The sequence below is a fragment of the Marmota flaviventris genome, chromosome 1 (assembly GCF_047511675.1).
Source record: "Marmota flaviventris isolate mMarFla1 chromosome 1, mMarFla1.hap1, whole genome shotgun sequence".
Taxonomy (NCBI): domain Eukaryota; kingdom Metazoa; phylum Chordata; class Mammalia; order Rodentia; family Sciuridae; genus Marmota; species Marmota flaviventris.
In genome coordinates this window covers 195,201,299-195,219,592 of record NC_092498.1, presented here as the reverse complement: position 1 = coordinate 195,219,592, position 18,294 = coordinate 195,201,299, and the positions used below count along the sequence as shown (strand labels likewise).

The window sequence follows — 18,294 nt, the reverse complement described above, 5'->3', positions numbered from 1 at the left end:
ACTTTTTGGAGCCCTGAGGAATATTCAATCAATTTTCATTTCAAATTTTCCAAGATAGAAGTAAGTCCTTCAGCACTAGTGGTCAATGTAGGGCATAGCTTCCCTGGTACAATTAGGTATGTGTCATCCCTTGGCTGGTGGCAGGGGCAGGAGAAGAGGAAGCACAAGGATCTTCCTTCACACTCTACCTAGTATTCCCAGACGCACTTTTTTTCTTTAAATTCTTTTCCCTTCTTCCCTGTCCTCTCATCAGTGGTTACTCTTGGGGTCCTCACCTCATCTCCATTCTAGCCACTTCTTCTTTTTTTTTTTTTTTTTAAGAGAGAGAGAGAGAGAGAGAGAGAGAGAGAGAGAGAGAGAGAGAGAGATAATTTTTTTTAATGTTTATTTTTTAGTTTTTGGTGGACACAACATCTTTATTTTATTTTTGTGTGGTGCTGAGGATCGAACCCAGCGCCCCGTGCATGCCAGGTGAGCATGTTACCACTTGAGCCACATCTCCAGCCCTAGCCACTTCTTGAGTCTTGGAAATCTTAAGGCTCTGGTAGGTCATAACTATCTTTGTTCTTGTCATTTCTGGAGATGCATAGGGGAATTCTGATTGCTAAAATCTGTGTGTGTGAGAACCATCCCTGGCCATCTTTAGGGAACACTAGACATCTTGCATTCAGAGAGTTAACTGCTTGCAAATACTTGATGATTGCAAAGATTTTGGGTCTCATTGTGTCTTTGACTCAAATGACAAAGTCCTGTTCTAGTGACCTTTTTTTTTTTAAAAAAAAAATTATTTGTTCTTCTTACTTATACATGACAGTAGAGTCTTTTTCACATATTTATACAAACATGGCATATATTTTATTCTAATTATAATCCCAGTCATGGGGATGTACATCATGTTGAGTTTCATTGTGGTGTATTCATATATGTACATAGTAAAGTTGTGTCAGATTCATTCCACCGTCTCTGTTTAACAAATAACTCTAAAACTTGGTGACTAAAAAAAATATCCTCCCTATTTATCTTGCTCATAACTCTGTAGTGTGTGCAGGGTTCGGCAAAGATGATTCATAGTTACTATACGATGTCTGGGACCTCAGCTGTTGAAAGGTGTGCTGTCTTCTCTGGGTCTTTCTTGCATATGGCCTCAGGGTAGGTAAACTTACATGGGGTCTCAGCGAGTGTTCCAGAAGATCAAGGCAGAAGTTGCAAAGATTTTTTTTTGACCTCACACTGAAGTCATGTAGTATCACCTATACTGTATTTCATTGGCCACCTGAGATCAGCCCTGATTCAATCTGGGAAGAGGCTACACAAAAGGAAGAACATCAGGAGGTAGGTATCATGGGGAACCATCTTGGAGGCTGGATACTACAGTCTCCTTCCATTCAACTTAAAAAGGCAAACTGATGTTTTAAAAATGCAAATTGGACACCATTGTACTAAAAATAATTCCCTGGATATGGCTCAGAAAGAAGAGATCAGGACACATGTTTTCTATGCTCCTTCCAGCCACTGTGTTGTCTTTATTACATGGAAAATTCAATTAGAGGCAAAGAGCGTTGATACTCGGCATTCACTGTTACAGAAAGGCAGTTGTGTGGGCTTTCAAAGAATCCATCTTGACTCTATCCACCTGGGTTTGCCTGTTGTTTCAGAAAGGGAGGAAACTCTGGATGCTGGCTTTAAAATGAGAGTAAGGCATCCAAACTACTGTGAAACCAGCAGCCACCCCATCTCAGCTCCCAACTTCATGCTGAGCAGTAGCAAAAGAAATAAATGGAGACTAATGATGCTTTGGTTTGAGAAATAATGCTTACATGCACAGGATGCATCCACTTAAGTCTTTTAAAAACCAATTATTCTAATGATTTTATTGCTCTGTAACAAAATAAACCAAACTGACATTGATTCCAAGGTCATTGTGAATTGAAGTTTAACCGTGTGAATGACTTCTAGGATGCAAGTGTGAATGCTAGGAGGAGGCTTGAGGAGGAAGGCATCACAGTATATTGTATTCTTGTAAACATTAGTACAAGTACAGAGTAATAGAGATTCTAGACTCCCCTTGATGATGCTAAATAGGCCCCAAATTCCTCTGCTTTCAGAGGGATGAAGCATTAAGGATTCCTTTCTATTGTATGCCTGCTGGGGTATGATATACTGACCTAAGAAAAAATGTGTTCCAATTTCTTCTAATATGCTGTTATTGGTTCCCCTCCCTGTTCCTGGTTCCCTGCAAGATGAGCTCCACCTCCAAAATAGATTCCTACAGGATGGCATAAGGGGAAAATGCTGTCCCCAATACAGAGGCTATAAAATGAAAATGGATGCTTTTCTCCACATTCTCTCTCCCAGCTCCCTATCCTTTGGGAAAGGACTTTATAACTGAAAGGACTGTGTATCATCCTCAATAAATAAGGGATTTTTGTCCCCCTTACCCCCAATGCTCCTCGCTGCTTCTATCTGTGCCTCAGATCTGGTTATCTTTATTGGTAACCAGAGCAGCCAGGACTGCCTGTAAACAGCCCTCAGATCTTTGCCATTGGTGCCAGGTCAACTCAGCCCTCACATCTGATGCACGTCACCAGGACTGCTGGGAGGATTGAGGAGAAGGAATAATCCCTGGAACGCTGGGAGCTGGAGTTTCCGCAGAGAGACTGACTGCTTGGAGTCTGAAGTGTGATGATGCTGATTGGGCAGTACTGGGAACAAAGGTCTGGAACCAGAACAACACTCGGTTACACAGAACTGAACCTCGCGCTGGGGCCACACCATAGACTGGAGCACCCTCCAGCCGGTTGACTTACACCACACGGGCAGGGAAGGAGCCGAGTCCTGGGGCAGCTGTGGCCTAGGGCCCTGCTGCCCCCCAGGTATGCTGGCCGAATCTCAGCCTCATCCCCACCTCTAGCAGCCTGGATGCGCTTTGTGTTGGGCCCTCTGCTGCTCTACAGTCTCAGATCCTCCAGTCTTGTCTCCCTGTTTCCGGGGTGGGGGGCCGGGTCAGTGCGACAGCTCCTCTGGGTGGACACAGTGAGATGAGCAGACGGCATCGGCATCGCAGCAGAGCTGGTCTGCTGCACAAGGAGGAGGGGTCAGCAATCAGACATTTTCCAGGACATTGAGGGGGACAAGGCCTCTCTTCTTTCCACTGAGCACTCTGATAAAACCGTCTTGTTCTTCTTCTGAAGTCACACAGATCTGAGGTCCCAGGAAGAAGAAACAAAAGACTAGTGTCAACAGGAAAGAAGCAAGAACCTGCAAGTCACTGCTGCTTGAGGTCATGGGAACACCAAACCAGGAGCAAGAAGGGCTCAGGCCGGGTGATGGTGGAGTGTGGGGGAAAAAAAAATGTAAACAGTGTATCTCAACATCATGTACATCCACAAGACTGGGATCCTCATTAGAGTAAGATATATTCCATGTTTGTATAATGATATCAAAATAGATTCTAATGTCATATACAACTAAAAAGTACAAATAAAAATTTAAAAAAACGATAAAGACCATCAGCCCAGTTTCCACACATACACACCAAAGTTAGGTGAAAATCTGGCTTTGGACCTAGGGCGGGACAGTAAATATTTTCTGGGATTCAGTTTTATGAATGAGGATCAATAAAATGGAGCTTAACTATACTGTGACAGAGTGAGAAAATAAAATACTAATTACAGAGGCTGGCAAGTGGAGTGCAAGTTTTTCATACATTATTTTAAGGAACCAAAATGATAGCTGTCATTCAGAAGGTTCCTATCATGTGCCTGGAATTTTATAGGTGCCTCATATAATAGCAGGAAGTCAAAGACAAATATTTCATTTCTATCTCCAGGCAAATAGATAGTAATATCTCCTGTATTCCAAAATAAGGCATCTGTGTTTGACTTAACAAGTTGGTGGCAAAAACCCACTTGGGGACCTTTGACACTCACCACTTTCGGCTCCTGAAGGGCACATAGAGGTGGATGTAGCCAGGTGTAAATTAGAAGAGGTTTTTGAAGAGAGCTGTCAGTGTGTTGTGAATGGCTCCCACCTGACCTGCTTCTGTGGGTGGGGAGCTCTGTCTTAGGTTGGATTCCCAAGAAACAGAGCTGAAGATAGGGAACCTTGTGCAGTGACTTACTGAGACGGTGCTCTTAGGAGATAGGATGAGAGGGCAGCAGGATGGGACGAGGGAATGAGTCAGGCAAGGATGTAGACTCAGCGGGGGATGATTCTGGCCTCACCTCACATGGGCTCTGGAGCATGGGTTGCACCACAGTGTGATCTCACTTTGAAATAGGGGGTCTGACCTTTTGGGCCCCATGCCAGTAAGTCATTGGCCACTGGCTGATGTGGGACATGAGAGGCCCATCCTACAAGTGGGGCCTCATTGGAGAAGGTAGAAGAGTGGTTAGCAGCCAATACAGCAACTGGGATATGGGTGAAAGGATATTAGTGAAAGGGATGTGGACAGGGGTCCAACAGCCAGAGTGGGCTGTTCTTGTCACAAAGAGCAAGGGGCTTGAATGGGAAACTTAAAGAGCTTGATTTGTGAACTCTGGGGCTTAGGACACACAATGGACTGGTATCTAAGTCATGTTGTTTTGGAAATCTGCTGTGTAAGAAACTTCATGGGAAAAAGGTTCAGACAATTTAGGGAGCTAATTGGTAAGAGCAGAAAATAGCTGTTTCACCAAGACCAGATGTGGGTTATGCGTGAGAGAAATAGCCCAGGGGTCATGTTGGATCATGCCAGATCCTGATTGGGTAAGTAAACTCCCCAAAGAAGGTGTACCACCCGAATTTCAAAAGCTGAGACCTGTCATTGCCCGTGCCAGAAACACAGCAGGGGAGAGACCCTGTGATGGGCAGAGAGCATATGACCTGAAAGAATCCACAAAACATGCTTCAAGAGAAGGATTTATCTTTAATGTCTCTTGCCAAAGAGTAGGTCTTTTTTCTTACCAAAGTGTGCCCAAATCCCACCATCCTAAGGATAAGTCTAGCCAGTCAGCAGCAATGAGAACTGGAACGTCTGCCCACTTGTGCAGGCTGTTCTATGTGCTTACTGAAAATCTGTTCAATTTAAATATTGGGTATGATTGTACATCTTGGGTACAGCTGGGAATACAGACATTCACTGAGAACCTCACCGATAATGAGTGCAAAGGCCAGATCGGCTTTGTTCACTGATTATCACTGTGGAGAAGGCTTACAAACCGACAATAAAAAAAGCAATTAACATTTTTTGAATGGATTCATGTAGGAAAGGGCGCTAATGGGAAAACACATGTCAACCTGATGTAGCCTAGGTGATAAGAAAGACTTTTTTTAAAGAAGTAACATTTAATCAGAGAGAGAGGGGGAGGGCCGGGTATTGTGGAAAGGAAGAAAATGAGAATACAATATGAATAAATTCTAGTATCAAGAGACTTTAGAACTTTGGAGTAATTGAAAAAGTTCAATGTAGCCACAACAGAGAGATAGAAGGGATGAGAGGTATCAGAGGAAGCCAGGAATGCTGTCAGGGTCTCAAATGTGCAGGAAATGCAAGCCATGCTAGGCTCTGCCAAGCTCCTTAGCTCATCTTCTGATCTATCTCATCGACTGGAACTGGGTTGCAAGCCAACTACTGAAATAATCACTGACAAAAAAGAAGGAGACCACTTCAATCAATTCATTTAGGATTGCCAGAATCATGTAAGATCTAGGTGGAGAGCAGAATAAAACTGGGCAAAGGGCAAACATGACTGTTGGTATTAATTAGTAGGGCATTAAAGGGTTTTAAGTGGAGAAATGAGATGCAAAATTTAATTTAAAACACTTTTTTTTCACCTTCTCTCCCAGTCCTGCCCCTCCTCTCCTCTTTTCTTCTCTTGCCTCCTGTTCTTTCCCCACCCTCCCTTTTTCTCTCTAGCCAGAAGATTTCCTAAGGCCAAGACAAATTTTCTTCCCATACCGCTAAATCCTAACCTGGTCAGCAAGCAGTGCAGACCCAACATGGGTGCATCAAGTATGCAGCAGCAGTGAGCTGGATACCTCAGTTCCAAAATAGGTAGCGCATGTACAGAGCAGAGGCATCCCCACTCATGGTACACCATCTCCAGGCAGCCCAGTGCTTGCCTACCCTCAAGCTCAGCTATGCGTCTGAGATGTTGCTTTCCTAATATGGAACAGAGACACTTCATGGTCTTCTGACTTTCAACGACCCCATTTCTTTCTAAATCTTGTTTCCCAGAGCATAGACTCTTCCCTTGATTGGAGGTCCCTGTTTTGGAGTTAAACTTTTTACAGTTTATGCTCAATCTTGATCTTCAAGTCTTTATTATTATTATTGTTATTATTATTATTATTATTATTTTAAAAACACTCATGTCTGTACTGTGATTTTTCATTGTGATGGACACTAAACTAGACTCAGACTAATCCACACATCTTTTCAGCTGGGAAAATTTAGTTCTGCATTGATCACTGTTTGTTCTAGTGAAACTAGAGAAATGGGGTGGACTATCTACTAAATAGTCCCCTAAAAAGAGGTGCATTAAGAAGAAAATCTTTTTCCTTTTCTGAAAGGGATTCATCGAGTGGCTGCAGCCATTTGAGACCTGTGGCAGAGGTGGCTAACATCTCAAGAATAACAGAACAAAAGGGTTGAAGAATTTAGATCCCTGACCATGTAATCAAGGCCGCCGAATTACTAACTCACAAATCACCCGGTAGTAGACCCCACTGAGAGTGAATCAGTTTGAGTTTTGCAACCTAAGGTATGGATTCATTTGCAATTAGTGTCATAACTCGTTACCATAAACATAGTCACATTAAATAAATAAATAATGTTGTTATATTAGTGCTTTAGGTCTGATTTCAGTGAGTTTGGCTGGTTTTGCCGCTCTGGGCTTCACAGGGCCAGAATCAAGGAGTCAAGAGGGCCCTATCCTTCTGTTTCCTATTTATCTAGGAAAGGATTCAATTCCAGGCTCATTTCAGTTGTTGCTGAGCTCAGTTCCTGGTGGATGTAAGAATGAGATATGTTTCCTTTCAGGCTTCAACCAGTGGCCATCCAGCCTTAGCTTCTAGGCACAGCCTGCATGCCCTGGCTTGTGGCCCCTTCCTCCATCTTTAAATCCAGTAATGATGTGTTGAGTTGTTTCTCTCACTTACCCCTGTGTTTCTCTTCTCCTTTGCTCTTTTCTGTTGCATCTCCCTGCCTCAACCAGGCACACTTCTAGGTTTATAAGGGATCAAGTGATCAGATCTGGCTTACCTAGACAGTCTAGGCTAGCTCCCCATCTGAGAGCCCACAACCTGAATCACATCTGCAGAGGGCCTTGCACATGAACTAGGGGTTGGTTTTCTGTTACTGCTGTAACAAACTGTCACAGATTGGGTGGCTTTAACAAACAAACAAAAAAGGTTTCCTCTTGCAGTTCTGGAGGTCAGAAGTCCCAAAATCAAGGTGTCAGCGGAGCCATATTCCAGCCCTAAAGGGTCTCAGGGGATACGTTTTCACGTCTTGCTCAGCTTCTGGAGTCTCCCTGTGTTCCCTGACTCACAGATGCTTCCTCCATCTTCACAGCCATCTTTACCTCTCTCTCTGGCTTCCACTGTCACATCTCCTCTGGCCTTCTTGTCTTCCTCTTGTAAGAACCTTTGTGATGATATGGAGCTCACCCAGATGATCCAGGATAATCTCTCCATCACAAGATCCTTAACTTAAGCACATCTACAGACTTCTTTTTGCCACATAGGAAAACAAAAGTTTTATGTGTCAGGAGATGGGCAGCTTTGGGGAGCAGTTATTCTGTCTATCATAAGATGAAAGCACCAAAAATATTGCAGAAAATAAGCACTTATGTCCTAAAAGACAACTCATTCTTTGATGAAGTGGGTTGAAGAAAGACTTGCCCTCCATGAGATGAGGGAAGAATTTCTTAAGTTGAAGAGATGATCTAGTAAAATGCAAAGAAATATGCTGTATCCAATGGGGGGGGGGACTGAGAAGACTACAAGGAAGTAAGGACCACATTAAATCTAGAAGCAACGGAAGATTGATCTGTAACTTTGGAAAATTAAAGTGGAAACTATCTTGAAACATTCTCTTAGGAGGAGGGGAGAGATAACAAGTGAAAAATGATAAAGAGAATAAACCTATAAGGGAAATATGGTAAAACAGAGATGATCTAACCGAAGAATTGTTAAGCCTCTGAAGGTTGAAGCACTAAGATCAAAAGGCAAATGATAAATTGAGGAAAATGTTGGCCACATAGATCAGGTGTAAATATTCTTAAAAAAGAGAAAACTTTATAAAGGTTAAAAAAAAAGAAAGAAATTACACACATGCCAAATAGATATGCAATAAAATTTTAACCTCTCGATTCAGGAAATGCAGGGTAACAAAATAGCATTCATCCATCAAAATGACAGATATCAAATAGTCATGTTCAATTCTGGCAAGGATGTGTTGACCTGAATATTCTCATAAACAGCTGGTGTGGGTGTAAATTGGCATAAACTTTCCAGAGGCAATGTGGCAGTATGTAAAAGAAAACTTATAAAAGTTATATTGTTTATATTCTAAAGTATATCCTGGGGAGAAGGATTTAAGTTTAAATATGATCATTGCAGTTATCAATAATAGTTTAAAGATATAAAAACTCTGAATATCCAACAATAGGGCTTACTGAAATACATTCTTGTATATCTAGATGAAGGATTGACAAACTTTCTCTGTAAAGAACGAAACAGTAAATATTTTGGGCTTTGTAGGCAATATGGTTTTTGTTGCAATGACTTGGCTCAGTGTAGTGAAAGCATCCAAGGACTGTCTATATTTTATACATGTCTATTATCTATATGAATGAGTACAGGTACATTCTAGTAAAACTTTATTTAGAAAAGAGCAGGTCAGATTTGGCCATAGTGTGCTCCACTGATCTATAAAATCTGTTAAAAATTGTGTTTTGATGACCATATATTGACTACCTTTAACAGAATGTGAAATTAAAATATGAATTGAAAGGATAGCTGGGTATGAAATATGCCCAAGGATTTATGTTAATATTATCTTCATGATTGAATTGCTTGTGGTCACTGTTTTCTTCTATCTTTTCAAAATATTATTTAAAAAAATTTCCCATAATTTTAGTTTTAAGATCTAAAAATTTTCTAGGCTTTCTTAAAAAAATTTATAGATCACAAAGAATAAAATAAAGTAGTTCTATAAGTATGTTAGAACTGACTGAATTTAAAGAAATGGTATTTCAAGTTGATTTAATTAAGGTATTTTTAAGTTAAAAAATGAGGAAAATATACTCATGTCAATGCAAACTCTGTGCTCATAAAAAATGGATGACTTAATTCTATTTGGAAACAAGAGCTCTGTGAGAAATCATACAGTAACTGTGAGACACACTGACCCTAGAGGCAGAAATGTGATTGAATAAAAAAAGATGCATTGCATTATTTTCCAAATCAAATTTCTTCTATTTTCCTGTTAGTATCCATTTCTCACTTTATATTTTTAGAGTTATAAATACCCTAATGACTATTTTTTGGTGCTTAATGGGTACTTTTGGGTGGCATTAACCATTGCAGATGAATTCTCTGCTTGGCTTTACTATGAGTGACTGTGGTGGTGAGGAAATGACCTTTAAGCACCTGTGGTGTCCAGACACTGCTGAGGCTTTATACAGGTGACCACAGTTAACTCTCACATCCACATTTAGAGTGAAGAGGCTACCATGCTGATTTTGAAGATCAGAATGTTAACATTCAGAGGTGATTTTGTCAAAATAACACAAAGTGATCCATTCCTGTGTGACACTGCAATCTGTATTTTCAAATATAACCATATTATATTTCCCCAATTAATGAGTATGTTTTGAAAGCATGCACCTAAAACAACTTAGGACACTAACATGGGGGAATATTTTGAAATTTGTTTTTAATAATAGATTTAAAATAATAATAATAATAATAATAATAATAATAATAATAATTATTATTATTATTATTGTTTGGTATTGGGGATTGAAACCAGGGTGCTGATAAACTGAACTACATCCTTAGTCCTTTTAAGACAGGGTCTTGCTAAGTCGATGAGGATCTCACCAAGTTGCCCAGGCTGGCCTTGAATTTGCAATCCTCCTGCCTCAGTCTCCCAAGGCCCTGGGATGACAAATGCAGTTTTCTTTCAAGGGGTTGATCTATTTCACAAATCAGTTCCCACATTAATGACAAAGGTTGAAAAGAGAGAATGTGTGTCAGAGTAACAAGACTTCACTGTCTTGTTGACCCATATCTAACTGGAAATGACCCTTATCTAAAGGCATAAAGGTCCCTTTAGTTATCACAGAACAACTAACTATATGACTCAAAGTGAGGTGACGGAAATGAGGGCCATTCCCGAACTTTAGTTTTGATGGGAACACCTGTGGAGTCTGGAAAAGAGACTAATTTCTGCCTTTACTGGAGAAATTCTGATTTAGCAGACCTAGGGTGAGGTTCAGGAGTCTGCATTTTTAACAAAAGATTCTGATCCCCATGTGAGTCTTATTCAGGTTGTCCAAAGACCATACCTCAAGAGACACCTGACAGGCTAAATTGTAGAGGATTATGACATTTTCCTAAAGATATGTGTTATATTTAGGATCTGGAATGCACCCCAAAATCTCATGGGTTGAAGGCATTGTCCCTTGATCATGGCATTATTGAGATAATCCCATCAATAGTAGAAACTTTAGAAGATGGGGTCTACTTGGAGTAAATGGGCCATTGGGATGTCTTTCAAGGGTATATCTTGTCCTCTTCTTGATGTTCTGCCTCACCAAAGACTCAAAATGATCAAACCAAAATGACAGTGGACTGAAACCTCTGAAACCATGAGCCAAAATGCATCTTTCCTCCTTTAGGTCGATTTTCTCGGGCATTTTGTCACAGCAACAGAAAGCTAACACAATATACGCAGACCCATTTGATTCCAGGTTCAGGCTGACATGTTAGGTTGTATCTTGAACATGTCTGATTGAAGAGGCTGGTTTTTTCCCTCATACTCCCACTGTACCTCAACAATGCCCCAGCCAAAGCCCAATAGATTTCAGTTCAATCATGAAAATGAAGTATGTGGAGAATTCAGGCATGAAGCCCACTCTCAGAAAAACAGTTTAGGGGAATATGCCAAGGAATCCGTAGGATGTTCTGCTTCTGGAAATTGATCAACTTGAGCAAATTTTAATTTGCCTTCTGGTTTCACTGATTTGTATATATTTTGATAACATAAAAACAATGCTTAATCTCCAAAGGGGAAGCACAAGATTATGCTGAGAAAAACAATCATACATGCTAGCAAGAATATTTAAAACTTTTGCCAATAAACATGAACATCCTTTCTGAATTTATTTTACTCAAAAGACTTTCTAAATTTTTGGAACAGGAAGGATACAGTTGGGTAAACTTAGGAGAAGTTGAAAGTGTTGGCATGGAATCAAGCTGGGAAAAGTGCCTGCTTGTTTTGTGGGGTGTGTATGGCACTAGAATTGGGGTCTCAGTCTCATGATGATGATTCCATTGCCTGGAATACAGAATGACTCAATAGGAAGCCCATGTGAGCAAGACTTTGTTTTCAAGGGGTCCTCTGGGCCCCAAACATTTGTCTTTATGCCATGTGCCAACCCCAGGAGCCACCAAGGTATATAAGTGGTTCTTTACTGTTCAGACGTTTTCCCACATGGTCTGGAACCCTTGGCTCAGTAGACAGCCTTGATTTGAAGTCTGCAGACCTGTGTTTGCATTCCTGCCTGACCACTTATCAGAGATCTTTGTTCCACTTGCAAGGTATGTTGCCTTGGGGAACCTTTGTTGCCTGTTTTATAAAACAAATAATGAATAACTTGCAAAAATCACAAGGCATGAGTACAAGCTCAAAGAAAATGTTGCAGGTACCTAAACTTTATAATATTATATAATTTATACATGATATGATTAAATAATGGCTAATAAAGATGGTAATATCATTGTTAAGACACTATTGAGAGAAAGCCTAAGACAGTATTAATTTGTTCTTTTCTTTTGGTAAATCAGAACTAGAGATAAAAGGTTCTCTTGGAAGGGGCAGACCCAAAACAGGTCATTACAATCCAAAAAGTGGAATAGCCATGAGAGGTCTGCATATACTTTTAGGGGAGGCAGAGTGGTCTGTGGTATCTGCCGGGATGCAAGGATGTGGGTGTTCCCTAGGTATGCTGTCACTAAGAGGTGTCCCTCAGATGCCACCACTCTGTAGAGGCAGACAATGGCGTCTGCTGTTATCTCTTTGGGGAGTGTGCAGAACTGATATGTTATGGAAACACTAATTGTAGGAAGAATCAACATCACTGGGCAGAAAATACACCAGCACATCCATGGTTTTTGATCTCTTTAAAGAATATATTATGTCCAAAGCAACCAGATAAAAGAGAGGTGGTATAATTTATAAAATGCAGCATGTCCTAAAGTGGGCCTACCATATAAGTAATTTAGATAAAAGTGAAGAATGTCACTTACGAGCAAAACTATAGAACCAAGGCAAAATCATAGAGCTCAGTGACAACATTTCCTAACATCATTAGACAGCATATGCCTCTGGGGGTATTTGTGTTTATATATTGATATAAATAGCAGCTGCTTGCAATGAGTTCTGACAAAGGTGGGATGTGGTGGTGGGTGGAGGTGTTGATAGGGTGTTGCATGTGGGCCAGCCTGCACCTGTGAAGGTGGGGCCCCAGAAAGCCATAGCAACCCTGAGTTCCTTTACATTATTAGATTCAAGAGATTAAGAGTGGATATTTTTAGTTTCCTTCTTTTTAAATTTTTATTTTTTTATAAATTAATGATGTAAAAGTAATTTAAATAGAAAAAAACCCAACCCAATCCTCTCTTTTCCCCCGATATTTATATTAACTTCCAATACCATTGTATCACTGTGTCATTAATATTTAATTTAATGACCTTCACTGGTTATAAACCATCATTTAAGATGGTGATACAATATTTGAAGATCTCTGTTCTCTCTCCTAGGTCTCTTCTCACTTCTCCACAGGGAGGAGATCTGATTTGGCCACATGGGCCAGGGGGTTTGTCACTGTCCATTAAAGCTTCCCCCTGTCTTGCTCCTCCTGGTAGGTCACCAGCCACCTTGTCTCCTTTGCCACTTATGCTACACCTTTTCTAACTCTCTATGCTCTCCTATGGCCACCAGGTGCCACAGGGTCCTGAGATTCAGCTTAGCTCATGGTGGTAGTGGTGATGGTGATGGTGATGGTGAGGAGGGGTGGGGCAGGGATATAATAAGGAAGCCTTTGAGGTCCCTAGGTCACAATTGGTACTTCAGGTTCACCATGGTTCCAAAAATGAAAACAGGGCCTCAGACCCCATCTGCATTTACGTCTCTCCTTTTGTGTTTACCTGGGGAGAGCAGTGTGACTAGGGTCCATCTGGGTCAGAATCCTAATATTCGGTCCATTATATTATTAGAATACCATCAAAACTGCTTTGTTTCCTAACATTAGGCCCTAAAGATAGTATTACTATTGGTTTTGGTGCCCTGATTGTTGGATGATGGTTCCTAATTCTCACCATTGTGAAGCAGCACTCTGATGGTTACCTTTTTGCCTCACCCCTCCCCATTACACTATAGAAAGTGGAATTACTGCATCCATGAAATTGAACAGTTTTATATTTCTCAATGCATGGCACCAAATCACCATGCAAAATGAGAGTGCTAATATATCCCAGCATTTATAAAAAAGCTAAGTTTTACTGACCCCATCCCCCACTTTGTTAAAATATGCAGGGAAAATAAAACTCAGAATTATTGGTCTCTTATTTTTAATAACTTTTATTTACTTCAATATAGGGGGAGGAGTAGTTTAACTTCTTTTTTATAAAAGCTATTCCTTCAAAATTTTTCTTTAGATTTTTTTTCTAGAGATTCTTTGAATAGCCATAAAGGAAAGGAAAATCCTTATTCTTTGAGGGTGTATTGTTTCAAAATGATAAAGATATTTGGAGTCACATGTGGCATGTAAAATGGTTGGTTATGTTGGGTAAACAATGTTTTAAAACTATAAATTAGATATTATAAAGTAATGACTCTGTGTGTGTGTGTGTGTGTGTGTGTGTGTGTGTGTGTATGACTTAGAACCTACCTTTAAAGGCAGTTCTAAAACATATTCAAGATTTGTTTTGAGTAACTCTATTGGATATAGTTGCATTAAACTTATTCATGCATTTTTCATTTTGTACTTTCTTGTGGGGTCAGTCTCACCATTTTTCACTAGTGGCATACATTGCCAGGGGGAATATTAGAATTATTATATCAAGGACGCAGGAAAAGAGGCAAGCTTTTGAATTCCAAAATTGGAGATTGAAGTCCACTGTGAGACTTCACTGGGAGAGAAAAGAAATGTCTAATTTCATGTTCTAATATATCCTCTCCTAATATAGCCAGAACAATCTTGCAGGTCGGAGCATATTTTTAGCCCTGTCTCAGTTGGAAGAAGACAAAGAGAGGAAGAATAGAACAAAGCCATGTTGTGATGGTTCTATCCGCATTCCAGGGATGAGATGGGGAAGCCAGATGCAAGCACCTTAAAGACATAGATGCAGAGGGCTCAGGAACACTGACAGTTTCCTGAAGAACTCCAGATCCAACAACAGCACTTGAACAAGGTGGTGACAGACATGTCTAGAGAGCGGTAGGGAGATGTCCAGCACATGGACCTGTGATGGTCCTTGGTCATCTATCTTTTGTCTATGTCTTATGCTATGATGTGAAGGTGTCATGGTCTTCAGGGAACAGGTAGAGGCTTGGAGTCTGGACAAAGAGGCTTAAGAGTACCTAGGATTAGAGACAAATGCAGCGGACCTTGGAATACAGTAACATCCAAGTATTCCCAGGAGAAGACGATGGTACACTTTGGGCACAAACACACAGCCCAAACTAGAGTAGCTGCTCACATGTGTAAGAGTGGTCCCAGGGAAAAGTGCAGGACTCCTCACTGCCACCATGAAGTTGTATGTTCCTCTAGTGAACAGACACCATCAGGTGAACTTCCTAACATTTTGGCTGTGTGTTTTTAGATACTAAGGATGCTGATAAGGTTGAAGTAAGAAAATGTTTTCTCAAATGGAATACTCTATAATTTCATTCATCCCAATTTTTGTGTATCATCCAAAATGTGGGTTGGTCATACAGGGAGTGTGCATGTGTCTGCTTTACTCACCTGGTTCTCTTTCAGTGTTATCTGCCCCTGCTCCTTACAGCCAATGAAGGTTCTAACACATCTAAAAATCTTCTCGTTTTGTTGTACTCTCTGAACAAAGTTGGCTGGAAAGAAGCCGATCCTGTCTTGAATTTTCCCCTGAAAGGAAAAAAAGGAGACATTCATTTCCATTTGTGACATTTATCGTAATTATAATTACCAAATGATTTTTTTTCCTTTTAAAGAAAGAGAAATACTTGCTTTCCACCAGTCTTCATTGGAATCTTCTAGAAGAGTAATTATGTCCCCTGGCCTAAAATGGAGAATGAATGAGTTGGGTGGGGAAATAGGAGGAGGAAAAACATGAAAAACAAAAGACATATATGATACTTTGAAATCAGTAGTTGTTTTCATTAATGCAAATAATCCCACTATAAGTAGAAATAAAATAAACATGACTTTTACCAATTCTTCCTACCCAAGATAGAAAGCAAACACACTTTCTACACTGTATGTAAAAAATAATCCTTATTTTCATTTCAACACATAGATGATCATATTTTCATTAAAAAACTCCAAAATTTAGAAGTCAAGAAGTTTCAAGGTGCAATTCCCCCTCTGTCCCACAGTTCTCCTCCCATCCTCCCATCCTTAGATGATATGTAGCTAAGTATATGTATTTTTTAAAAAATTATTCTTGTTAGAATACATGACAGTAGATTGTATTTTAACATGTTATACATACACGGAATATAACTTATTCTAATTAGGATCCCATTTTGTTTGTTTCTTTTCTTTCTTTCTTTCTTTTTTTTTTTTCATTTTGGTGCTGGTGATTAAACCCAAGGCCTTGTGCATGCAAGGCAAGCACTCTACCAACTGAGCTATATCCCCAGCCCCAGGGTCCCATTTTGTAGTTGTACATGATGTGGAGTTACACTGGTAGTGTATTCATATATGATCATAGGAAAGTTATGTCCAATTCATTCTGCTGTCTTTCCCTTTGTCTAATCCAATGAACTTCTATTCTCCCTGCATCCTCTATTGTGTGTTAGCATCCACATATCAGAGAAAACATTCAGCCTTTGTTATTTGGGGTATTTTTTTGCTTAGTGGTAACATCTATAATTAATTGGTCATTCTCTTTATGATCATCTATCTCTTTGTGATCTCTTTATTATCTCCTTGTTATCTCTTTATGATCATCTATAAAGTCTCAATAACTTCTTGAAATCTAGCACACTTTTGCGTAGTCCTACTTTGCCTCCTTGCCACTTTGATATTGAGATAATTTGGAGTCTTGTCCTAGACTTGCGTGTGTTTGTGTCATTCATCAAGAATGACTTGGGTTTAGCTGATGACTGAGTGTTTGTGCTGGTTTTGGTGTTGTAGATGTGGTTGTTGTTTGCTATTTCTTGCCTTACCCCCCTGCCCCCCGCCAATCCAGGTGTGGGGATAGGTAGAGGAGAGAGAATGTGTGCTTTGACTCCTTTCTCTCAGTACTTGCTGGAGCCTTTACAATCCCAAGACTTACTTTTCCCCTTTGGAAATTTCTGTAAACTTTTCTCTGCTGTATGTTTCACTGTTTTCTCTCATCTTTCCTTCGGGAACTTCTAGTCAACACATGTTGGACCTTTGGGATCCCTCTCCCTCTCCTTTTGTTTTTCTTATATATTTCCCATTTGTTTTTTTTTTCTCCCTCTGTATTAAATTTTTTTTTCCTTATTTTTATCTTCCTTATCATTTATTTTGTGTCTGGGATCCTCTATTTTTTTTTATCTGAATACTAAGAATTTTTGAACAAAAAAAGCTAGCAAGTATTTTTCAAGTGTTTTTAGAAAAAAAACTAATATTCAAGGGTTCTTAGTTGCTGAAATTTCTTTTTTTCTTTCTTTCTTTTTTTTTGTTTGATTGGAGATTGAAAGATCAAATCCAGGCACTCTATTCACTGAGCTAAATCCCCATCCCTCCCCCTTCTGTTTTTCTTTTGCACTATAATTTCTCTAAATTGCTGAGGCTGTCTTTATTATTTTCTGAAAAATATCTGACAGTTGCTTTCTATGATGAATGCAATGTTATAATGGATCTTTTGAGGACTATTATATTTTTAAAGCCACTATTTATTTCCTTCATTGAAGTTTTTCCTGTAGAATCAGTTGCCCTGACCTTTATCTTATCACTTCTCCTTCATGTCAAAGGATCTTCTTGAACATCTGGCATTTCTTGGTTGTCTCTTTATATTAACGACTGAGATGGAGGCAGGTGGATGTGGCCAGCTGGGTGGGCTTCTCTGCTATTACACCCATCTGGTCTGCCCTGGGTCTCTCTCCCAAGCATGAGGGCTGTCTACAGGTTCTGCTGAAGGGAGTGGGGTGTGCCAAGCAATGCATCTCATTTCCGTAAACTCGAAAATATCGTGTTAAGCAGTTTGGGGTCTCCTCTGCTAGCTCAGTGGGGAAATGAGGAGGTCTTTCCTAACCCTGGTGAGAAAGGTCAGCTTGTTTATTTTCCTCCTAAGTAGAGCTGTCTTTCCTTTTCCTCTGCCCTTTAGAAGGTCTGGAGAGTTATCTCAATATAATTCTTCTTTCTCAGGCATTGGGGCTCACGTGGGAGCTCTCCTTAAGCATGGGTTCCCTTTCTTTCAAATACAGGTATTGGTTTAGATCTGGAGTCAAATGCCATTGCTGCCAATTGCTCATTATAAGCAGTAATGTGGTGGTACGAAAGGTTGGGGCTCTATCAGTTAAATACTACTTCAATAATGCTCTACAGCAAACAGTCACAAATCCTAATGGCTCACTCATATACTCATGAGTCCTGGTGCTGGCTGGCTGTTGGCTGGGTGACTTTGCCCAGTTCCACTGTTTCTCAGACACCAGGGAACAGCAGACATTCATGGCAATGGCAGAGACTTGGGAGCAGCAATTGGAAACATGCAAACACATGGGCCTCTAAGACTTTGGCTTAAAATAAACACATTGTTCCTCTGCCTCATTTTACTGGCCAAAGCAAGTCACAAGGCCAATCCAGGCTCCAGGGATGGGGTAACAGGTTCCACCTCTGTGTGAAAGGAACT

The 18,294-nt window shown here is 40.2% G+C and overlaps 1 protein-coding gene across 1 annotated transcript in view; it reads right to left on the bottom strand.

Annotated features, from left to right (window-relative positions):
* Positions 1–916: 916 nt before the first annotated feature.
* Positions 917–18,294, bottom strand: part of Stac (SH3 and cysteine rich domain) — a 140,614-nt gene continuing 123,236 nt past the window's right edge. The window contains exons 9-11 of the mRNA XM_027932560.2: positions 15,480–15,531; positions 15,240–15,377; positions 917–3,201 (exon numbers count right to left, since the gene is read on the bottom strand). Coding sequence (XP_027788361.2) covers positions 3,103–3,201; positions 15,240–15,377; positions 15,480–15,531 — 289 coding nt within the window. The 3' untranslated portion in view covers positions 917–3,102. The remainder of the gene's footprint in view (positions 3,202–15,239; positions 15,378–15,479; positions 15,532–18,294) is intronic.